The sequence below is a fragment of the Mytilus edulis genome, chromosome 5 (assembly GCF_963676685.1).
Source record: "Mytilus edulis chromosome 5, xbMytEdul2.2, whole genome shotgun sequence".
Classification (NCBI taxonomy): Eukaryota; Metazoa; Mollusca; class Bivalvia; order Mytilida; family Mytilidae; genus Mytilus; species Mytilus edulis.
The window spans coordinates 37456330-37479378 of NC_092348.1; the positions used below are offsets into that span (position 1 = coordinate 37456330).

At 32.7% G+C, this 23049-nt stretch overlaps 1 protein-coding gene across 1 annotated transcript in view; it reads left to right on the forward strand.

Moving 5' to 3' along the window:
• LOC139523601 (hemicentin-1-like) overlaps nt 1-23049 on the forward strand; it is a 327025-nt gene that overhangs the window by 19123 nt on the left and 284853 nt on the right. The window contains exons 5-8 of the mRNA XM_071317738.1: nt 7736-8056; nt 10582-10884; nt 16085-16393; nt 17433-17762. Coding sequence (XP_071173839.1) covers nt 7736-8056; nt 10582-10884; nt 16085-16393; nt 17433-17762 — 1263 coding nt within the window. The remainder of the gene's footprint in view (nt 1-7735; nt 8057-10581; nt 10885-16084; nt 16394-17432; nt 17763-23049) is intronic.

Here is a 23049-nt window from a genome sequence, read left to right on the forward strand (position 1 = left end):
AAAAATTTAACAAAAAGGAAGTGGCTGCATGGTAAGTGTTACATATGATCACGCCTTACAACTTACAACAGTACTTAAAACCTTCCATCCTTTATGGGTGGATTTTACATAGATAAATAAAATCGTATAATATAAGCAAAATGAGGATGTTAAATTTGATGTATGCCTTTTTGTGCTTCTTCGTTACATTTGTTGTTTTCATAGTGATTAAGATGATAATACAATGTTGACTGCTGTACCCCTATTTTTGACATTTTTACGCTGTACCCCTATTTTTGACATTTTTACACCTATTGTGTCTGCTAGTTTTGTTTACGCATCGTTGACAATATAATGGAATTTGATGCGACTGTCATTGAGAGGTTTAGCTAGCTATAAAACCAGGTTCAATCCACCATTTTCTACATAAGAAAATGCCTGTACCAAGTCAGAAATATGACTGTTGTTATCCGTTCGTTGATGTGTTTGAGCTTTTGATTTTGCCGTTTGATTAGGGACTTTCCTTAATTGAATTTTCCTCGGAGTTCAGTATTTTTGTGATTTTACTTTTTACTAATTAGTATAATAGAACTACAGTTAAATACATAAAATCATTCACTTCAAAAAGAGCCATGAAACATTTCACGAAATGTTCATTGTACATTAAGTTCTGAAAAATATCCTAAATTATCGCAAACAGGAAGTTCTTGACAGACATGACAGATATGTGTATACATTGCTTACACTTTACAACTCATTAATGTGTAACTGTTAACCAAATATTTAACTACAGATGGGTGCACTCCTAACCTGTACAGCAAGTTAACTTGATAACCAGTCATTTGGACTGGTCAAAGTTAACCTGTGACCGAATATAGGACTGCTCTGACCAGTCCTAGGACCAAAATCTAGTTAACCTGAAAAGCGGACTTGGTCCTAGGACTGTTTTTTTGTCTGCCAAAAAGTTAACTTGGAAACAGGTCCGCTATTGATATAAGTTAACTTCGAACCAGTCCTGTCATAAAGTTAACATAAGTTAACTTCGGAACCAGTCCTGTCATAAAGTTAACATAAGTTAACTTGTAAACCGGTCCTGCCACAAAGTTAACTTCTGCTTGGACAAATCCGATCAAAACCAGACCTGTTCCCAAGTTAACTTTTGACTGGTCTGCTCAACACTAAGTTAACTTGTAACCAGGACCGCTCTTCGTTGATTTAACAAAAAATATTTTTAATATCTTTGTTTCGTAGTATATAACATCGAAAATAAAGTAATTTGAAAATTAATACTTCCGTTTTATGAACAGGATTAAATACAATTTTTTGAAAATAAGTACGCACAGAACGTAACACAAATTTATCTGTGATCTGACAATCTATCTATTATAAAAACGATCTCGGTTACAATGATAACAGGCACTGAATATATATATATATATTCCGAGATCAAATTCAATCATATTATGTATATTTTTGAAAAGAAGTATATTTGATGTTAGGTGTATACGTCCTTGTTAGTTATATATATATACATCCTTGAACTATGCAGCCACAATCAGCAATAGTTTAATTCATTTAAATAATGACTACACATTTTTGTTCGCCTAAATTAAGGGTGCAAGCATGTCTTCTTTTTACTCAAAATACTGATAGGTTACAAAATTTCAGTAGTTTTGATGCCTCCAGTTGACTTGTATAACAAAATTATTTGACCGCATCCACCAAAACTGACCATATATGCACTTTAATTTGTAAATCTATATACCCGCATAGTAAATCAGCCATATTTTTTATGTCAGGATTCAATGTATAATACAATCATGACAATGGACAGCAAAATTGCAATATAATAACAAAAAATTTTGGTTCGCATAAATTTAAGATACCAGCATGTCCTCATTTTATTCAAAATATTGATACGTAACAAAATTTCAGTAGTTTTGATACCTCCAGCTGACTTGTACAACAAAATTATTTGACCGCATTACCAAAACTGACCATATATGCACTTTAATTTGTAAATCTATATACCCGCATAGTAAATCAGCCATATTTTTTATGTCAGGATTCAATGTATAATACAATCATGACAATGGACAGCAAAATTGCAATATAATAACAAAAAATTTTGGTTCGCATAAATTTAAGATACCAGCATGTCCTCATTTTATTCAAAATATTGATACGTAACAAAATTTCAGTAGTTTTGATACCTCCAGCTGACTTGTACAACAAAATTATTTGACCGCATTACCAAAACTGACCATATATGCACTTTAATTTGTAAATCTATATACCCGCATAGTAAATCAGCCATATTTTTTATGTCAGGATTCAATGTATAACGGTCAATGTATAATACAATCATGACAATGGACAGCAAAATTGCAATATAATAACAAAAAATTTTGGTTCGCATAAATTTAAGATACCAGCATGTCCTCATTTTATTCAAAATATTGATACGTAACAAAATTTCAGTAGTTTTGATACCTCCAGCTGACTTGTACAACAAAACTATTTGACCGCATTACCAAAACTGACCATATATGCACTTTAATTTGTAAATCTATATACCCGCATAGTAAATCAGCCATATTTTTTATGTCAGGATTCAATGTATAATACAATCATGACAATGGACAGCAAAATTGCAATATAATAACAAAAAATTTTGGTTCGCATAAATTTAAGATACCAGCATGTCCTCATTTTATTCAAAATATTGATACGTAACAAAATTTCAGTAGTTTTGATACCTCCAGCTGACTTGTACAACAAAATTATTTGACCGCATTACCAAAACTGACCATATATGCACTTTAATTTGTAAATCTATATACCCGCATAGTAAATCAGCCATATTTTTTATGTCAGGATTCAATGTATAATACAATCATGACAATGGACAGCAATATTGCAATATAATAACAACAAATTTTTGTTCACATCAATTTAGGATACCAGCATGTCCTCATTTTATTCAAAATATTGATACGTAACAAAATTTCAGTAGATTTGATACCTCCAGTTGACTTGTACAACAAAATTATTTGACCGCATCCACCAAAACTGACCATATGTGCACTTTAATTTGTAAATCTATATACTCACATAGTTAATCAGCCATATTTTTTATGCCAGAATCAATGTATAATACAATCATGACAATGGACAGCAATATTGCAATATAATAACAACAAATTTTTGTTCACATCAATTTAGGATACCAGCATGTCCTCATTTTATTCAAAATATTGATACGTAACAAAATTTCAGTAGATTTGATACCTCCAGCTGACTTGTACAACAAAATTATTTGACCGCATTACCAAAACTGACCATATGTGCACTTTAATTTGTAAATCTATATACCCGCATAGTAAATCAGCCCTATTTTTTATGTCAGGATTCAATGTATAATACAATAATGACAATGGACAGCAAAATTGCAATATAATAACAAAAAATTTTGGTTCGCATAAATTTAAGATACCAGCATGTCCTCATTTTATTCAAAATATTGATACGTAACAAAATTTCAGTAGTTTTGATACCTCCAGCTGACTTGTACAACAAAATTATTTGACCGCATTACCAAAACTGACCATATATGCACTTTAATTTGTAAATCTATATACCCGCATAGTAAATCAGCCATATTTTTTATGTCAGGATTCAATGTATAATACAATCATGACAATGGACAGCAATATTGCAATATAATAACAACAAATTTTTGTTCACATCAATTTAGGACACCAGCATGGCCTCATTTTATTCAAAATATTGATACGTAACAAAATTTCAGTAGTTTTGATACCTCCAGTTGACTTGTACAACAAAATTATTTGACCGCATCCACCAAAACTGACCATATATGCACTTTAATTTGTAAATCTATATACCCACATAGTTAATCAGCCATATTTTTTTATGCCAGAATCAATGTATAATACAATCATGACAATGGACAGCAATATTGCAATATAATAACAACAAATTTTGGTTCACATAAATTTAGGATACCAGCATGTCCTCATTTTATTCAAAATATTGATAAGTAACAAAATTTCAGTAGTTTTGATACCTCCAGCTGACTTGTACAACAAAATTGTTTGACCACATCCACCAAAACTGACCATATGTGAACTTTTATTGGAAATCTATATACCTGCATAGTAAATCAGCCATATTTTTTATGTCGGGATTCAATGTATAATACAATCATGACAATGGACAGCAATATTGCAATATAATAACAACAAATTTTTGTTCTCATAAATTTAGAATTCCAGCATGTCCTCATTTTATTCAAAATATTGATACGTAACAAAATTTCAGAAGTGTTGATACCTCCTGCTGACTTGTACAACATAATTATTTGACTGCATCCACCAAAAATTACCATATGTTCACTTTAATTTGAAAATCTATATACCTGCATAGTAAATCAGCCATTTTTTTTATGTCAGGATTTAATGTATAATACAATCATGACAAGGGACAGCAATATTGCAATATAATAACAAAAAATTTTGGTTCGCATCAATTTAGAATACCAGCATGTCCTCATTTTATTCAAAATATTGATATGTAACAAAATTTCAGTAGCTTTGATACCTCCAGCTGACTTAATTGCACAACAAAATTATTTGACCGCATCCACCAAAACTGACCATATGTGTTCTTTAAATTGTAAATCTATATACCCGCATAGTAAATCAGCCTTATTTTTTATGTCAGGATTCAATGTATAATACAATCATGACAATGGACAGCAAGATTGCAATATAATAACAACAAATTTTTGTTTGCATAAATTTAGGATACCAGCATGTCCTCATTTTATTCAAAATATTGATACGTAACAAAATTTCAGTAGTTTTGATACCTCCAGCTGACTTGTACAACAAAATTATTTGACCGCATTACCAAAACTGACCATATGTGTATTTAATTTGTAAATCTATATACACCATGACATACGCCCATACAGTAGTATTAATCAGCCATATTTTTTATGTCAGGAATCAATGTATAATATAATCATGACAATGGACAGCAATATTGCAATTTAATAACAACAAATTTTTGTTCGCATAAATTTAGGATACCAGCGTGTCCTCCTTTTATTCAAAATATTGATACGTAACAAAATTTCAGTAGTTTTAATACCTCATGCTGACTTGGAAAACAAAACTAGTTGACCAAAACTGATCATATGTGCACTTTTATTTACAAATCTATATACCCGCATACCATTGTACTGAGCGCCTTCATGTCTTCTCCTGGCGCTCCTGTTCACATTTTATTAGGACCGTAAATGTACACGTAATCAATAATATTGGAAAACTATTAATGCAAAAAATATTCTAATTGAGAATGTCAGAATTTCATCTATTTATTCATTATAACAGTCAGATCATATATATGAGTTCATGATGGTGTACGTGTAAAACAAAACTATTATGCCACATCATCAAAGTACCAACACTGACATGTCTGAATTCATTTTTACTATTTACAATGATTTAATAAAAAAAAGTATACGAGGTTCTCTTCTTGGAATCTATTATGTCGGTTGATTGATTTTGTTTATAGTTAAACGTCAAGTGGCAACTATTTCATTAGAGTGCGCATTGAGTATAATTTTAGGATGTCCCATATAAATATCGGCAATGACAAATCTCTCGATAAATCTGACAAATTTGACGAGATTGTTGATAGTTTTACCACACCGTATGATTACGGACACTGTACAATTTCTGTTAGAATATTTTGCGGGAAATAGAATAGTAAATCCAATGCAAACAAGTTGAATATCAATGAAATATCCATGCAAGTATAAATTTATGCATAAAGTAAAATTTAGGAAGGGACAGGTAAACAACGGGGAACGAAGTAACGTAGACAATGTTGCCGATATCCCGTGATATAAGAATATTGTTCCAATGCGTTGGATAACCTTTCTATCCGCCTTCTAATAAAACAAACTCTGTGTGATCATGGTGATCGTATAGCCATTTTTTATTTATATAAGAATACAAGTATATCAAATAAAAGAGAGCATTTGTATAATATCTAGTAGAGTCTAGCGAGTAAATAATAAATAATATCTGTGGAAAAACAATGCGAAATGTTGTTTACATATTTTAATCATACGGAAAGCTCAAGGCTGATATGAAAACTCTAATAACGATAATCTGTCATAAGCAGACCTGTCCTCAGGTCTGGTCAATAGCAGACTTGTCCACAGGTCTGGTCAGAAGCAGACCTGTCCTCAGGTCTGGTCAGGATCAGACCTGTCCACAGGTCTGGTCTGAGGCAGACCTGTCCTCAGGACTGGTCAAAAGCAGACTTGTCCACAGGTCTGGTCTGGGGCAGACCTGTCCTCAGGACTGGTCAAAAGCAGACTTGTCCACAGGTCTGGTCTGGAGCAGACTTGTCGATAGGTCTGCAGCAGTCCTAAAAATGCAGACCGTAGGTCTGGTCCACCAACCACGAAGTTAACTTGCTTGACTGCTTAAAAATTCTCAAGTTAACTTAGAAAGCGGTCAACAAGTTAACTCTAAGTTAACCTTTGTCAAGGTTAGGAACGCACCCATCTGTATTCCCTGCAATCGGAGCTAAGAATATTTTTGATTGTATAAGATGTGTTTGACGAAAAATATTCTTGTCCAATCAGGAAGTGAATGCTCTGTGAAATCAAAAATTGCTTACTCAGTACAAGTTAAAATCATTCAGCTTCAGATGAAACATAAATAATTTCTTCCATATGAGTCATAAAAGCTTCTAGTAAAAATCTTCCAAAAATCTGCCGAACAGACGGACTACCAAACAGACGGATGGACGGATTCGCGACAATGGTGAACAGAGGGTTATTAAACGTATCAGTTTTACGCTATATTCAAAGATGAACTTATTCTGCATAGCAGACACATATTCGTGCATGTTGCTTTGATGATCTTTATGAGTTTTACAAATACTAATGTGATGAATTAGGTCGTTTTTAATTTCATTCATTTATGCACAGAAAACTAGTTATATATAATTTACAAACCTTGCGCATGTATTGGTTTTCAAACCAGAGGTTTGCTGGTACACATAGTCTGCAATTAAAGGTGGGATTTTACAAACCAGCAAAAGAGACTTTTAATCCGATATTGTCATACATTGCACATGATAGTATGTTTTCATAAATGTACATCCTTTGCAAAACATATGTGTTTGTTTACACTGCTATTCGGATATATAATCTTTCTTTAAAAGGAACCAATTTTTACGCTTAAAAGTGAAAGTAAAATATAAGGAAAGATAACAAAGATGTCAATTTCAATTTATATTTGATTCTGTTTGGTATCTGAAATATACATATGATAACGAAATGATTTAATAGAAGTCAGTAGTAAATTCTAAAAATGTTCCAGAAAGGTTTTTTTTATTAATTAATTATTAATTAATCTTGTTGGATCAATAATGTCCTGAAAGAAACGCGATATAAACATTAAAGCAAAAAGTTAACATTTACAGTTAAAATCATTTTTTAATATGCATTAGAAATCATTTTAGGCACACCACCAATAACTCACCTAACAGTCCTCTAATGTTCCAAATAGTAATTTTATTAATCAACCTTGTTGGAGCGATAAATTCCTAGAAAGAAACTCGATATAAACATTTAATCAACAAGTTAACATTTACAGTTAAAATCGTTATTTTCAATGTATACATGGTATATTCATAATCATTTTAGGAACACCACCAGTAACATCCATTCCACAGCCGTCATATACTCAAATATTAGGACAACAAATTATTCTGGGGTGTACAGTCCAATCGCCAAACAGTGCTCTACAGGAAGTTCAGTGGACCTTTACCAATAATCAAGGACAAACGACAGACCCTATCTCTATTTCAAACTCAAATGGAAAGTATTCAGGCGTCTCAGTCAATAGTCCATCTTTGACCATAAACAGTGTTGCATCAACCGACCAAGGAGTATACAGTTGCAAGGCCAGAAATCTAGTTGGGACCAGCACAAACAATCCAACAACAAGTCTAACTGTAACAGGAAGTATGTTTAATGTATAATGTAAAAGTGTATGTTAACAAATAAGAAAGTGAGGTACTATAATTGACTATGAGACCATCTACTAAAATCTAATTGACAAAAGAAAACAATTACTTGAAATTGAACAGCCTTCTATTTATTTTACAAACCTGCTCATGCATTTTTCATTGCTGTCCAATGCAAATTTAGTATCTAAATTTCTGTAAGAGAGTTTAAGCGTAAATCAAATTTCAGTTTTGTTTATTATATCAGAATAGTGGAAACAATTATTTTCTATTTTTTTTTTTTTTTATAGTTGTTATTTTTCATAATAACATTTAAAGAGGTAAAAAGTCTACTTTAGTCAGACCCAATCACTGTGAAAGATACCTTCAATCTGGTAAATGTGCTTCGGGGCAGTTGTAATTAATTCATATAAACTCTCTGTTTAGAACTGCAAATAGATCCAAATAGTAGGATAAACCATTACTACGAACATGCTACACATTCATTTTTCACAATAAAGAGACACCAAAATCCTACAATCTCATTGGTCGAGAGCACTTTACTGTATTCTTAGAAACCTGAGACGATCTTGTTTCACTTATATTTCTTCTGTTTGCTCATTGCACCTCGAACTTATTTACCCGGTCCAGGTCTTTTAATTAAGTTTAAATTTACTTTAAGTTAATATGGCATGACTAATTAGATACGTCCTCTTAAAATCAAGCGGTCAAAAATAGAAACGGAGAAAAACAACCAAGCGAAAAACCTAATTTGAATTTTAGAAAATTTTTGATTTTAAGTGCTTTTGATTTCTTTCATATCTGCTGTCAAGAATCACTCTGTTATTTAGTAGAGATACTAACCTGTCCCAAAAATGGGATGATGGCTGCATTAGGCATTATTATCAAGAAAGGCAATTTTTCATTTACTTATACGCGTATTTGCCGTCATTGCTTGACATTTAGTTTTTCTGGCATTCGTCTACCGAGGAGAAAAAAGTGAAAGAAAGCTGATAGCTTAACTTACGACTTCGATTAAGGTTCAACCTTATCGTATTACAGCATACGTTTTACCTCTAGCGAACACAGTGTCTTATTGTAAAAGGTGCCGCTCTAAAATTGTAAGATTTTGTTTAGGTTGGTGCACTTCGCATCACTTCATGAATATGCATGACATATTTGCCACTGGACATTGAAGGCGCAATTTATTAATCAGTTAAATTTTGTGATGTATAATCATTGGAGTTCAGTTAATAATCGTTCTGTCAACGAACTCGTAGGTGCAGATGGTAGGTTAAAGCCATTTCGCTTTTATCGCGATTTCGCGTTTTGGCCTTCTCGCGATTTTGCATTTTTGCGTTTTCGCGATGTCGCGTTTTCGCAATGTCGCGTTTTCGCTCTTTAGCGATTTTGCGTTTTCGCGTTTTCGTCTTTTCACCTTTCGCGTTATTCAGAGTGAGAGTAACTCATTTAGATTACACAAATGTTCAATAAGGCTCTTTTAATACAATAATAATTACATTAAAAATAAACAATGCTTATTCAATAATAATGATAAATAAAGATAATAAACCATGTAAAGATACCATTAACAATTATGGCATAGTACAAATATGAGGGTTATGTTAAAAGTGCATAGATTTGTAGACTTATACTCTGTATTTGGTTTTGGAATTATAAAAATATCTGAGGATGAAACTTTTGTTTTATATTATTTTTGGTTTTCAGAAGCTGATAAATTAAGACTGGAGCTAAGCCATATTTTGCCTTAAACATTAGTAATAATTTGTAATAATGTTTTCTTGGTGTGATTGGCACAATGTCACATTCGTGAAAAAGGTTTGATGTACTCAAAATAAGTCTTGGAAGTAATCTATGATAAAAGTTACTGAAAGCAAATTACTAGTTTAGAAACGTTGCCATCATATACAGACTAACCACGACGAAAGTATTTAGGAATGATTATAACATATAAATATAATAAGCTCAGCATAAATCCATGATTGTTTACAAACCTAGTTCAGTTTTTTCTAGAATATCAATGCAGAAAAGGTAGAAGAAATTCTTTCTTCTGGTTAAAAAAAGGAAAATTAATCGAATCTTAAAAGAACCATCAAAATTCACAACAAAATTATCAAGAAATAAACATTAATTATATCTCTTTATACACGGATGCCAGGTTATACTTCAAATATATAAATGTCCTTGCAGCACGCAATACATGTTCTTACGTACATGTACACATGTAAAGTAATATTCGTGGTATTTGCGAAAATCTTTTCATGCGATATAATTGTCTTTTTTTTTTTATGTATTAAATAAATCTCAAAGATTGACATACAATAGGCTGTAGTATATGCATTTAAGTGAAATTTCCATCATCTTGTACATTTGTACATCTTATTAAAAAGGAATATTACATTTTATTATTGTTATTTTACACCAAAAATATACGATTATGTCATTTAAAGATGATCGAATTTGTCAAATCTGTGTTAATTGCCTTCAGTGGTTTCGTTTTTTTCACATATATTTTTATTCAAGGTGTGCCTGTAGTCCAGATTAATCCTTCTACCTTCACAGCAACCTATAGTAGTCAAGTGGTAATTAATTGTAATATTGTATCTGCTAGTCCTGCAGCAACTCAAGTCTACTGGCAGAGAAGTTCAAATAATCAGATTCTAAGAATTGACAATGGAGACCAGGGATATCAAGGCAGTACAACATCTACACCTTCATTAACCATTAATTTTGTCAATACAGCTAACGCTGGAGTATACACATGTTTTGCTTCAAATGCAGTAGGCACTGGCACCAGTAATCTAGGAACTGTTATAGTAACTGGAGGTAAGTACTTGTATGACAACATAATGTCTTAATGAGAATGAAATTGAGATTCTCAGTTGTGAAATTATTTATCTCTATGAACGTATAATCCAGCAACGCTTGCATATGGAATATCTATCTCAAAGTTGATACGATAATTCAGGGTATGTATTACATTTATTAATGTCTTCTCTATTGGGTTGCTGACCCTTAAATGTAAAATAATCGGCCAAATAGGTAATAGCTCATAGCTGAACATTTATCAATTGTGTAAGGTTTATACTAGTATCAAATATATATTATGACATTTTGATAAGCCTTCCTTTTGAAATTAACCGAATGCAAACAAACCGTAAAGATATTTTATTCTCATGTTGCTGATCTTGCGATGAACTGTACCATGTATATTCCAGATGTCTTTTTATTCAAAATGCAAATATACATGGCAATTAATTTATAAATTAAAAATGACCGCTCACCGACAACCTAATCTTAACTACAACAGTAAATGCAAATAATTACAAACAATATAATCTACCAAGAGATACACTTAGAATCTTGCAGGTTTCCAACCCTGTCCTTGTTTGTTTTATTGAAGAAATGGATGAATTTCAATTTATAAACAACAATTTTTCTTTCAGAAAAATATAATATATAAATTAGTATTTCCGATGGAACTAGTGTAACAATAACGAAAAACTTTATCCAGTGGTTTTTAAATGATTGTTTTGCAACGGTCATGCTTGAAACATATGAATAAACTGAGCATATTATATAGCATAAGGAGATGTTTAACAGTATATGGTAAAGGCGAATCTTCTTAAAACAGTGTATTATTTAACACAACACACGTCTTACTGTACTACTTTCATAAATTGTGTAGTATAATAGAAAGAAAGTTGTAGTAAACCGACAAAATCAATATGCTGATTAACAAATGAAAATAGTGCACGATTTATCGTTTGTAGATGTACACATGCAATAAATATCACGCAACAAAATTGATGGAGTGCGATTTTGATGTATTCAATAGTTTTCCATACCAAAATTACCTGTAGTCCAACCAAACCGCTATAATGTATGATATAAATGCGATATTTTACTAATATAACATCGATGTGTTTTTATTATGAAACATTTATGAACGCTATATTTTTCGCGATAGTTTTCTCATATAAAATAAATACGACAACAAGTCATCATTACAGGTTTGATGTCATATGCAAAATATCACTAAAATTTTGTATCTGTAACACAATTTACGGTTAAAAGTACTTATTATGACGAACATGATGTCCATTATTTTCGATTACATGGTTATATCGAGTAATTCTATTGTCTGTAATTATGCTATGGCGGAATTTAAATTTGCTTAATGTGAATTTTCTACCAACCTACTTGACTTAAGCATAAGTCATGCTGTAAATATCCACACAGACGAAGAAATAGTATTTCTTAAAAAAAAAACATTCAGACAAACAATGCAATCCAATAAGATTCCAAATTATACCTTGAAATGAATATTCAAATAGAAAAATACATTATTCCGAATAAATGCAAATGTACAATGGTTCTGCCACACATCCCGTATCCGGAGACGTGCTTCAGCTGGCCAGTAAACAAATTGTGTAAATTGACGTAACACTAAACTCCTGTGCCTATAATTCATCGGTGGTCGTTTGTTTATGTGTTACATCTTTGTTTTTCGTTATTTTTTTTGTGTATATTGATAAGCCCCTTATTTTTCTAGTATGAATTGTTTTACATTGTCATTTCGGGTCTTTATAAAGCCGACTTTGCTCATTGTTGAAAGCCATACGGTGATCTATAGTTGGTAAGTCCTGTGTCACTTGGTCTCTTGTGGGGAATTGTCTCATTAGCAATCATACCACATCTTATTTTTCATATCTTAAACATAAAAATTAATTAAAATTGAAAACTGACTTGGAACAGGGGCATCGTTGCGGCCTGTTTAAACAGGTTTAATTATATCTCAACCCTCCCATATACCCCTAGCAAATGTAAAAAAAAACTCTCAACAATACGCCCTGTAAAACTCAGTTCAAAAGAAGTACGAATCTAACGTCAGAATAGGTAAAAAAAAACCTAAGCAAACTCACCATGATTCCTAAATTATCAAAGGACTACTAGCAGTTACTGACATGCCATCTTTAGACTTCAATTGAACTGATTAAAGAGTATGTCGTCATCATATTAAAAAAACCACAATCCTCCCGTAGGCGGTTTAGTAACATGCAATCATAAAATACATGTGAATAACATAATTTGTATGATGCCAACAACTGGTTTTTAGAATATATGTGATTTCTGATGCAAAGACCCTATGAGTGAATCAATATTTATACCGCAATATACCATCTTCAATGACCACAGTATCGTAACTATAACCCTTCTGAATACAGGATTGGTTAGCCTCTCTTTGAAGTGAATGCCGATATACTGTCAAACAGAAGATGTATCTATTATCAACATTGAAAACCATGTTGACAAAATCAAAACAGTTGTTATTGAATTTCAAAGCTTTTTCCGTTGAAAAAGATGCTTTAAACCTGTCTTGATGTCTAGCAATGACATTAAACTTGCTTATTTACATGCACTGTTACTTATAGTGATATGAAACAAATACTGCCTTTATATTTAAAAAGTATCACATTCCTATAAGAATGAGTATTATTTGTTTATGTTTCTAATACGAAAAATACCACGCTTTAAATTTCATCCGGAAATGCTTTTAACTAACTATGGAATATAAAGTCAAATATAATTGTTGTTTGTATAAGAACAAAATGTTTAAAAAATTGGTATTGTCTCAACAAAACATATTTTCATTGCCGAAAAACAACTTTTTCTACATGGTATGTCTGCATTTTGACTATTTGATATTAGAAATCATCTCTATTTAATGTAAGACACGTTTTTATCGATTCGCTTCTTCTATATACCGTATACATGTACGTGTGAAATAATTTTATAGAGAAATTCCCGATGTTTTTTCTTGAAGTAAATCTCGAAGATTGACATAACAACTAATTAATGCATACTGATAACATTACCATCTTCAAATTGTTTGTATATGTAATCAGTAATCATGGAACTTTTACAATTACTAGATGTGGGCACAACGGGTTCTTCAACTGTTCCATTCCACTGAGATGAAGATTTTTTTTTTTTTTTACTAAAACTGGAAATCTGTTAAGATATTCTTTTGATATACAAGTAATTACCACATTAATTGTTACTCATGAAGACAAGTGCAGATTAAAAATTCAACAGAGAATTACTTGCAAAAAAGCTATTACACCAAGAGTTCAAAATGGTGAAGTTGAAATCATCCCTTCGTAAATTTTACGGACGCCATCACAAGTTTGTTGACCATTATTGAATAACCGTTTTAAAGATTATATCGGATCTGTGCCTTATGTCGTAATATAGTACCCTTCCCTTTTCACTAGTGTACATCCGAATTAGACTAATAACCGGATTGGTAATGACATAAGTAACCTGACGGTTGCCACATGTGGTGCAGGATTTGCCTACCCTTCTAGAAAACATGAGATCCCCCCAGTGTTTGGTGGGGTTCGTGTTGCTTAGTCTTTAGTGTTCTATGTTGTGTCATGTGTACTATTATTATTTTTTTTTTTTTTTTCATTTTCAGCCGTAGTGTTGTCAGTTTATTTTCGATACTTGAATTTGACTGTCCCTCTGGTATATTTCAATGTATGTATCTAAAACAAACAAACAAATATAAAGGTACAATTCATGATAAGGATTTTTCTTGTTTTAATATCACTTCAGAAATCATCGTTGCTAGTGAATCTATCATTTAAAAAATTTCTTGAAAGCTGCGGATTCAATACATGTTTACAACAGTGAAAAATGACAGCTGCAAAAAATGCGCATGTAATAGTTTTCATGATTATAGTATACTTCTTATTATTAACTACAAGTAACATCAAGTCCTCGTACATCTATACTATTAAACGAGAAGACCTCATTTTGTGTGTCGCTTCTCCTCCTTCCACAATAAATTAATCATCATGCCTCTGTGTCCTATAGGTAACATGTATAGTCGCATTTGTCATCCATTCTTATCATCATTCAGTTTGGGTTTTTTTTGGGATAAAAACGAAAAAGAATGCGTCCGGATATTTTCCCGTCATTGGACAAAACTTTAAGTCAGATTAGTCTTCCGGTTTATTTTTTTCTGTACTTTGAACATACAAAGACTATGACTAAAGTATATAAATTTGCTTTCTGCTATCATTTTGAGTTCTAGCATCTATCAGCCTTGCTTAACATGTTTCAGTTTGGTTATTTTGGGAGGAAAACGAAAATGAATAATATTTGCTATTTACTATCAATTAGTTTACAGTGGCGGATCCAGAACCTTTCATAAGGGAGGGGGCGATGACTGACCTAAACAGGGGGGGGGGGTGTTCCTCTCATGCTTCAGTGATTCCCCATATAATCAACAATTTTTTTCAACGAAATGGGGGGCAAGGTCCCAGCCCCCCCTGGGATCCGCTTATGGTTTACTATCAACGGCGGTCACTGCGGATATATTTCTGTATACTTACATACATTTTCTATGAATAACTGTATTTGTTACAAAAACAGAAGGTATAAAAATCGCGGTATTTGGAAAATAGGGGGAGGGCAAAAAAATGTGTCCAGTCCCTAAGTACCTTTGACTTTTGATACCTCTCCTGAAATTCTCCAGTCAGTATATTTTTTTTTACAGTTTACATACGCTCTATTTCCCCGCGATTTCGCGGGTGTGTTCTAGTTGAAATTTAAAGAAAGAAGAATAATCCCTAATTCTATTTCCGGAATGACGATCTTGCATTAAAATTCCAGAAAAGACTTGTACTAAGAGTTTATAACCTCAAATGAATTAATATAATCATCAGTGACGGTACAATGTTCAGGCACTACATGAAATTTGAATTACCTGTAATCGTGTAATCGGTACACTCGTGATTTTCTTTGTATTGTTCGATGAGATGATATACAACAGAGAATATAGTGCTAAAACACGATTATTGCAACCCTTCGTATATTATTCTAGTACTGTGAATTTCTGCTGGTAACTTGTATTCGACTTGTAAAGTGTTAAGTTATGTTTATTCTACTTATTGATATCATTCATATTTCTAAATTAGACTTAACATAGTCCTATTAATAATACGATTAATTTTAGGACTTCTGACTGTTTTTGTCACTCCACAAAATCAATTTGTTATACACGGCAATCAGCAGAGAATAACCTGCACTGTGAGTGGAACTCCATTTGCACAAAACATTGCCTGGCTGTTTACAGCAGCTGGTAGCTCTCATCAAACTCAATTAAATACAGCAAACAGTCAAAAATATTCACTTGGTACAACCCAGGATCATTTTTTGACTGTTTTTAACTTTCAACCAAGTGATGCTGGCAATTATGTATGTAGGGCCACAAATGCTGCTGGGTCATCATCTAGTAACCCTGGTTCAACTTTACTCTATATCAGTAAGTATACTGTTACTTTTTTTATGGCACCCTCAACGGAGTTGGGGTGACATATTGTTATTGTACGTTTCTTTTTTTTTTTTGTTATTTTTATTAATCCACGCATTCTGTCCATGCTATTTCTCTGAATTGGTCGGACCCATGTTGATGGAACTAAACAATAATATGAACCGCCATTTTGGTTGTGCAAGAGACATTAGAATGGTTCAAAATGGCCGCCGTTACCATGGAAACTGCAAAAATGTAAAAAAAAATCAACGATAATATACTTCAGTATCAGGTGACACCACCTTCCTCCTCGCGCGTGTGTCGAACTTTAAATTTCAAAGGATTCCCAAACTATGTAAAGAACTGAAACGTATTCTACAGAAGAGAAAAAACAGGGGGGGGGGATGTTAAGAAATTCTGATTCCGACATGTATAATAGATGTGCCATTTGACTTTTGTACACTCATAATGGTTGGTGCTACTGTGACAATGTCCAGTACGGGGGTGCCATCCTCCGCTATTGCTTGCAATAGCAAATCTAGTGTGTTTTTACATTTGTTAGTCGCTAATTAAAAGTGCTTGTTTATGACTAGCCAACGTTATTCATGGAAATCGTAATATCTGATGCAGATCTCAACTTCAAGAGAGGGGATTATAATTGTTGACCTCTGTCCTCACTACAGACGTCAATCCATCTGTCCGATACGTTTTTTTGTTACATTTTTCACAGATTATGAAAGTAAGATCTACATGAAATTCGGTAACAAGCGTCATCTGTGTATACCTTACATTGTGATGTGTTTTTCACATTCATGGATCATCGACTTTCTGTTACATGAATGCTTATATACTCTTATGCCATGTATAACAGTATTGTCATGTGTTTCTCAGAACTGCAAATCAGAGCTTCCTGATTCCAGATAAGGTGACATGTCTTCCTGTTAATGTGGACTGTTACCTTGTGGAGTATTAAATTAAAAACCAGGGATAGCGTGTTGCCACTGAACATTAAACAGCCATCAATTTATCTATTATCTTTATTATATTTCAGCTGTACCTACTACAAATGTTGAACCAAGACATTATACAGCAACAGTAGGTGATGCCAGTTTCCAGATTCAGTGTATGGTAACTGCAACACCTGTAGCAACGTCCTGGTATTGGACATTCCAACCTGTAGGTGACACTCAACAAACCATAGCCCAAGGAACCAATGACAATCAGTATACTGTTGATAATTCTGGCACAAACCCGTACTTGACCGTAAAAAGTATTGCTTTGAATGAAGCTGGTATCTACACTTGCTATGCAACTAATTCTGCTGGTACCAGTGATGGTGCCAACAATCCTAGTTCTAGACACACTTTGACAGTCACAGGGGGTTAGTTCTTAATTACTGCTTAATAAGTTTGATACAATTAGGTAATTCTCATGAAGGAGAAGAGAGCTATTATAAATTGTTGTAGGAAATTCATTGTTTGTTTAAATTTTTTTAGATGCTAAATAATTAAAGTAAAACTTATTTCATAATGACATATAATGGTAGATTAAACATATCATTGCTACATGATTTTTGTATGATGTCCTTACTTCAGCAAATCATTGCATATTTGAATGACTAAAAGTTCATCCAGAATAAAAGTCATGAAACAATTTATGTATCATATTCTTACACTTTTACAATTAACCATGACGGTTTATTTTTTTTTTAACTTTATAGACATTTCGCTTGCAGTTCATTCAGTACTGTTCATTAGATGCATTAGTTATTAGTACAATTTAGTATTATGTTTATGTATATATAGGTAACACGCAACTACGTATACTGAACATAGACTTAACAGATATCGATAAACTGAAGGCAAATGGTAATAACAGGAATGCATGTGTATTCAATTGATAATTCTGAAAATGACAAAAAGACTGAAAAATTACACAAAGTGCAATGCAATTTTTTTTTAAAGGTTACTAAAAGAGGGACGAAAGATACCAGAGTGAAAATCAAACTCATAGATAGAAAATAAACTGACAATATCATGGCTAAAAATAAAAAGATAAACAGACAAAAAATATAAGAGAAGACACAGCATAGAAAAATAAAGACTCAGCAACACGAACCCAACCAAAAATGGGGGTGATCTCAGGTGCTCTGGAAGGGTAAGGAGATCCTGCTCCACATGCAGCACTTGTCGTGTTGCTTATGTTATTTCAAATCTTGATAGTCTCATGGTATGACAAAAACGAACTCTATTGTCTTTGTGTCACTACTTTACAAGATGCCGTTGATTCAGAGCTGAACATATAACATATTTTGGTTCAAATGCAAGCATAAAGAATAACTACTGGAGAAAGAGAGCAAAATAACTGCAATATACATTTGTGATATGTAAATACAACTGCATAGTAAATATTTTTGACTTCATGTAAGATTCCCTAAAACAAGAGAGGTTCATAATTATATCATCTTCAATGTTTTAGAACTTCGAGTTTACTATCTCTGCATCGAAGCATACAACCAGACAAACGATAATAAATGATATTGCATTTGTGTCTGTCACAAATATGTCTAATTTGTATTGTGTTACCGCGCCAGCTTTTTGTTTGATTGACAAAAAATAAACCAGTAAATATAACTGTTGATGATTTTTCAGCGACAATGAACTTATTGTTCGCTTTGAACGGAGTAAAAAAAAAGAGACATAGGTATGCTGTTTCCCAGCAGCGGGGTCTTCCACAATGTATATATTTGAGATTATGTCTAGTTTGTGGTAAACCATAAGTGGTAGGACAATCCTTTTTTGTATGAAGTGGTATTAGCATTCGAACTTCTCATTTCCATTGAGATTATCTGACCCTACCCCCTCAGTTCGATTAGGTCAGATAAAGGAAGATTCATTAGCGGTAGGCCTATGTTAATTTGTTTTGCATTGTATAATCACTATTACATCTCATTTCCATGGAGAACATCTGCCCGCCGCCCTTGTAGTCATGGGCTGATGACTTTGAAACCGTCGCTTAGTTTCAAAGTATTATTTTGTAATAATATCAGATGGTGATGAATTGCTTATGTTAAGTCAAAGATATTTGGAATTCAAATTCATTGGGATTTGCAAGTATCGCTTACATGGAAATGATATAGCCCACCCTCTCATCAAGGTTCATTGACTTTGTTACTTATTTGGAAATTTCACCTGTGACGACACTTTTGTGGCGTTGATCATCTAGTCGTGTCATAGATAATACATGGTTGTGAAGTGCTGTTTGTATGTGCTTTTCTTGGTTGTTTTACGTGTTCGTTTTTGTACTGTTTTAAGACAGCACTTCGTTGTTGACATAGCCATCAATTATATGGTCATTTTGTTTTAAAATTTACTGTTTGCAAAAGTCTGCATCATTCTAAATTATAGGTAACCTTAGCCGTATTTGGCACAACATTTTGGAATTTTAGGGGAACTAAGCTCTTTAAATTTAAACTTGGTTTTCGGATTATTTTGGTCTGAGCGTCACTGGTGAGTCTTTTGTAAATTAAATGCGCGTCTGGCGTATAAACCTATAGGCCTAGTACCTTTGATAATGTTAAGTATGTCGAAAATTATGTATTACTGTATTGTTTATGTGTGTATTTCGATGTCCTGGATGTATTTTATTTGCATTTATTTGTACTGTAGTCCTGTCATGTAATGTTGTCATTTTAGTGATTTATTTAACATGTCATAAGAGCACGAGGTTTGGCTAGCCCCATAATCAGGTTCAAACCACCATTTTTTTCTTCTTAAAAAAATGTCTTGTACCAAGTCAGAAAAATGGCATTTGTTATCTTATAGTTCGTTTCTGTGTGTGTTGCATTGTCATTCGTTTTTTGTTGCACTTAAGTGTTTCGATTGTTTTGTTTTCCTCTGATAGGTGTATGGTTTCCCTCGGTTTTACTTTGTAATCAGGATTTTTTTCTCTCAATCGAGTAATGACTTTGGAACAGTGGTATACTACCGTTGACTTTATTTACTAATTTTACAAGATAACTTTTGTGATAAGGTTTGTTTTAAGGGAACGACCCTAAATAAGTAAATAGTTTTTGTTATGCAGTTGTATTAGCATTGGCACATCTCATGCACATGAAGATGGTTTAGCCATGTACCTAAGTCATGATTTTTTGACTTTGAATATTTGCATAACTTATGTAACATGTTAAAGTATTGCTATTTTAATTTCAACATTAAAATTACAGAGGAATCTTGCTTCCTATCCGATGTTTTATATCAATTTTAAAAGCAACCAAGTGAAAATGTACTGTTTCTTGCATTTTGTCCAGCATGTATATAATTTGCCCAACGTACAATGTATTGCATATTTGCTCAATTAAGATATATGAATTTGAGTATTCTACTACATTTACTGTTTATATATTACTGCTGGTGAGATGAAGTTTTTACTATGATGATTTGTTGGAATTGGATTTATGTTGTAACTGTTTCCTTGTTGATGTATGTCCTTGAGTATAATTCGTATCACATTCTGAAAGGAGACAAACACTTAGTGTAATTTGAATATACATTTTTAATTTACAGGTGATCTTGATATTACAGTATCACTGACGACATATTCAGCAATAACTGGCGATTCTATTGTAACCATACTGTGTAAAATAAACGGCACAGCACCGGCTATTGCATGGGACTGGACAAAGACGCCAATTACTGGAGGAAACTCTGAAATAATATCCCAAGGGACGAACAATGCACGAAGACAAGTAATTAATTCTGCAACCAAACCAAATTTAAATATATATAGCATTACAGAAGACGATGAAGGTATATATAGATGCAGAGCCAATAATGGAAAGCAACAGTATATAAGTGAACCTATAATACTGAAAGTGCAAGAAGGTAATATATTCGTAGTTAATATCAAACCATTCACATCTAGTCATCTATAAGAGTAAACAACGCAGCTAAACCTTCGAGCACAGATTGGAAGCGCATAATGGTAAACAAGACACCTAATAGATGTCTCCATGTATTCATCATGCTTTTGTATTGATAAGATATCAAATTAGCCCTAATAAAAGGCTGGTAAAATTGAAATCTCGAAGGTTATATTTAAAAAAAACGTGGAATATTTGCTAATGCCGTTTAACCAGTTAAGACTTGTTAGTCTTATTCAAATATGGCCGGACATTAATATGTATATATATAGCCAACTTGGTGTATATGATATTTTCAATCGGTCTTTTTATTGGTCGATATTTGTCATCGGTCAATATTTCAACATCTCCTGATTTTAATATGTTTCATTAGCAAGTCGACATTGTGTTACAATTACTGGTTCCAAAAAAATCCCTTCTGGTCTTTTAATTAAATACTGTTCTTCCGTTTTAAGTATTATATTTTACCATTGATGTTACTGATATTTATTTCTTGGTTAACGATTTTAGCTTATCTTTTTGGACGTTTTGTTGATGTGTATTCAACTAAGTATTATTTAACCATTGCTTGAAAATGTACTTTCGGCGTTTATAGTGGACCAAATTTTTTGTAAAACCAACGTATCGATTGAATATAGAAATTAGTAGAAGTGGTATGGATGCCATTGTGATAACTCTTCATCCAAGTCACAATGTGTAAAAGTATGAGTATACCTTCCAAAGAAATTAATCACGAAAGGATAAAGTATTATAATAAAAAGCAGTTTATAGTAAGCATTATGGTACTCTGTTGTCTTTTCGTCGGTCAATATGGCCGTCTTTCTGGCTAGCCGTCTGTCCGTCTTTCTATTCGCCTTTCTGTCGTCAACATGTTGGTCAATATCCTAAGACATTTAAACTAACTTGCATGAAACTATACTGGATTGTGATGCAAATGACGTAAACTCTCTTGATATTTTTATAAATTTTTGATTATACATTTCCGAGGTATGGGAGTTTATCCGAAAAAAGGGTGATTTTCCAGTTTTCGGAAAATAACTCAAAAATGTTATGAACAGTTTTTGAGAAACTTTGGTGAATTATTTATATCTATTAACTCAGGCTCGTGTTCCATTTTTATAAATTCTATATTTAACGTTTCTTAGAGATTTTGTTCATGAAAGAAGATTTTTCAGTTTTCGGAAGACAATAACTAAAAAGTGTTTTGAAAAGTCTTATTGAAACTGTGGAGACTGACTTCTTTGTATTTAAATAACCTCCATATATTTTGTTTTGAAATTGCGGAATTCTTGGATATAAAAAAGAAGATGTGGTATGATTGTCAATGATACAGTTTTCCACAAAAGACCAAATGACACCAAAATTAACAACTGTAGGTCCTTTAACAATTGGCAAATCCCATGCTGCATAGTCAGCTATAAAAGGGCCTGAAATGACAAACGTAGAATAATGCAAACGAGAAAACTACAAACGTAGAACAATTCAAACGAGAAAATTAAAGGCTTTATTTATATACATAAAATGAACGAAACACAAATAAACAAATATACAACAACAACCACTGAATTACAGGCACCGGTGTGTAGTGTGACGTCCATTTCCATTGAACTAGTACACATTTCGTTTCGAGGCAAGGTGAAGCACGCCTCCGGATGAGGGGTTTTCTTGCTGTGTTGATGACCCATTGGTGGCCTTCGTCTGTTTTCTGCCATTTTGTCGGGTTATTGTCTCTTTTACACATTTCCCA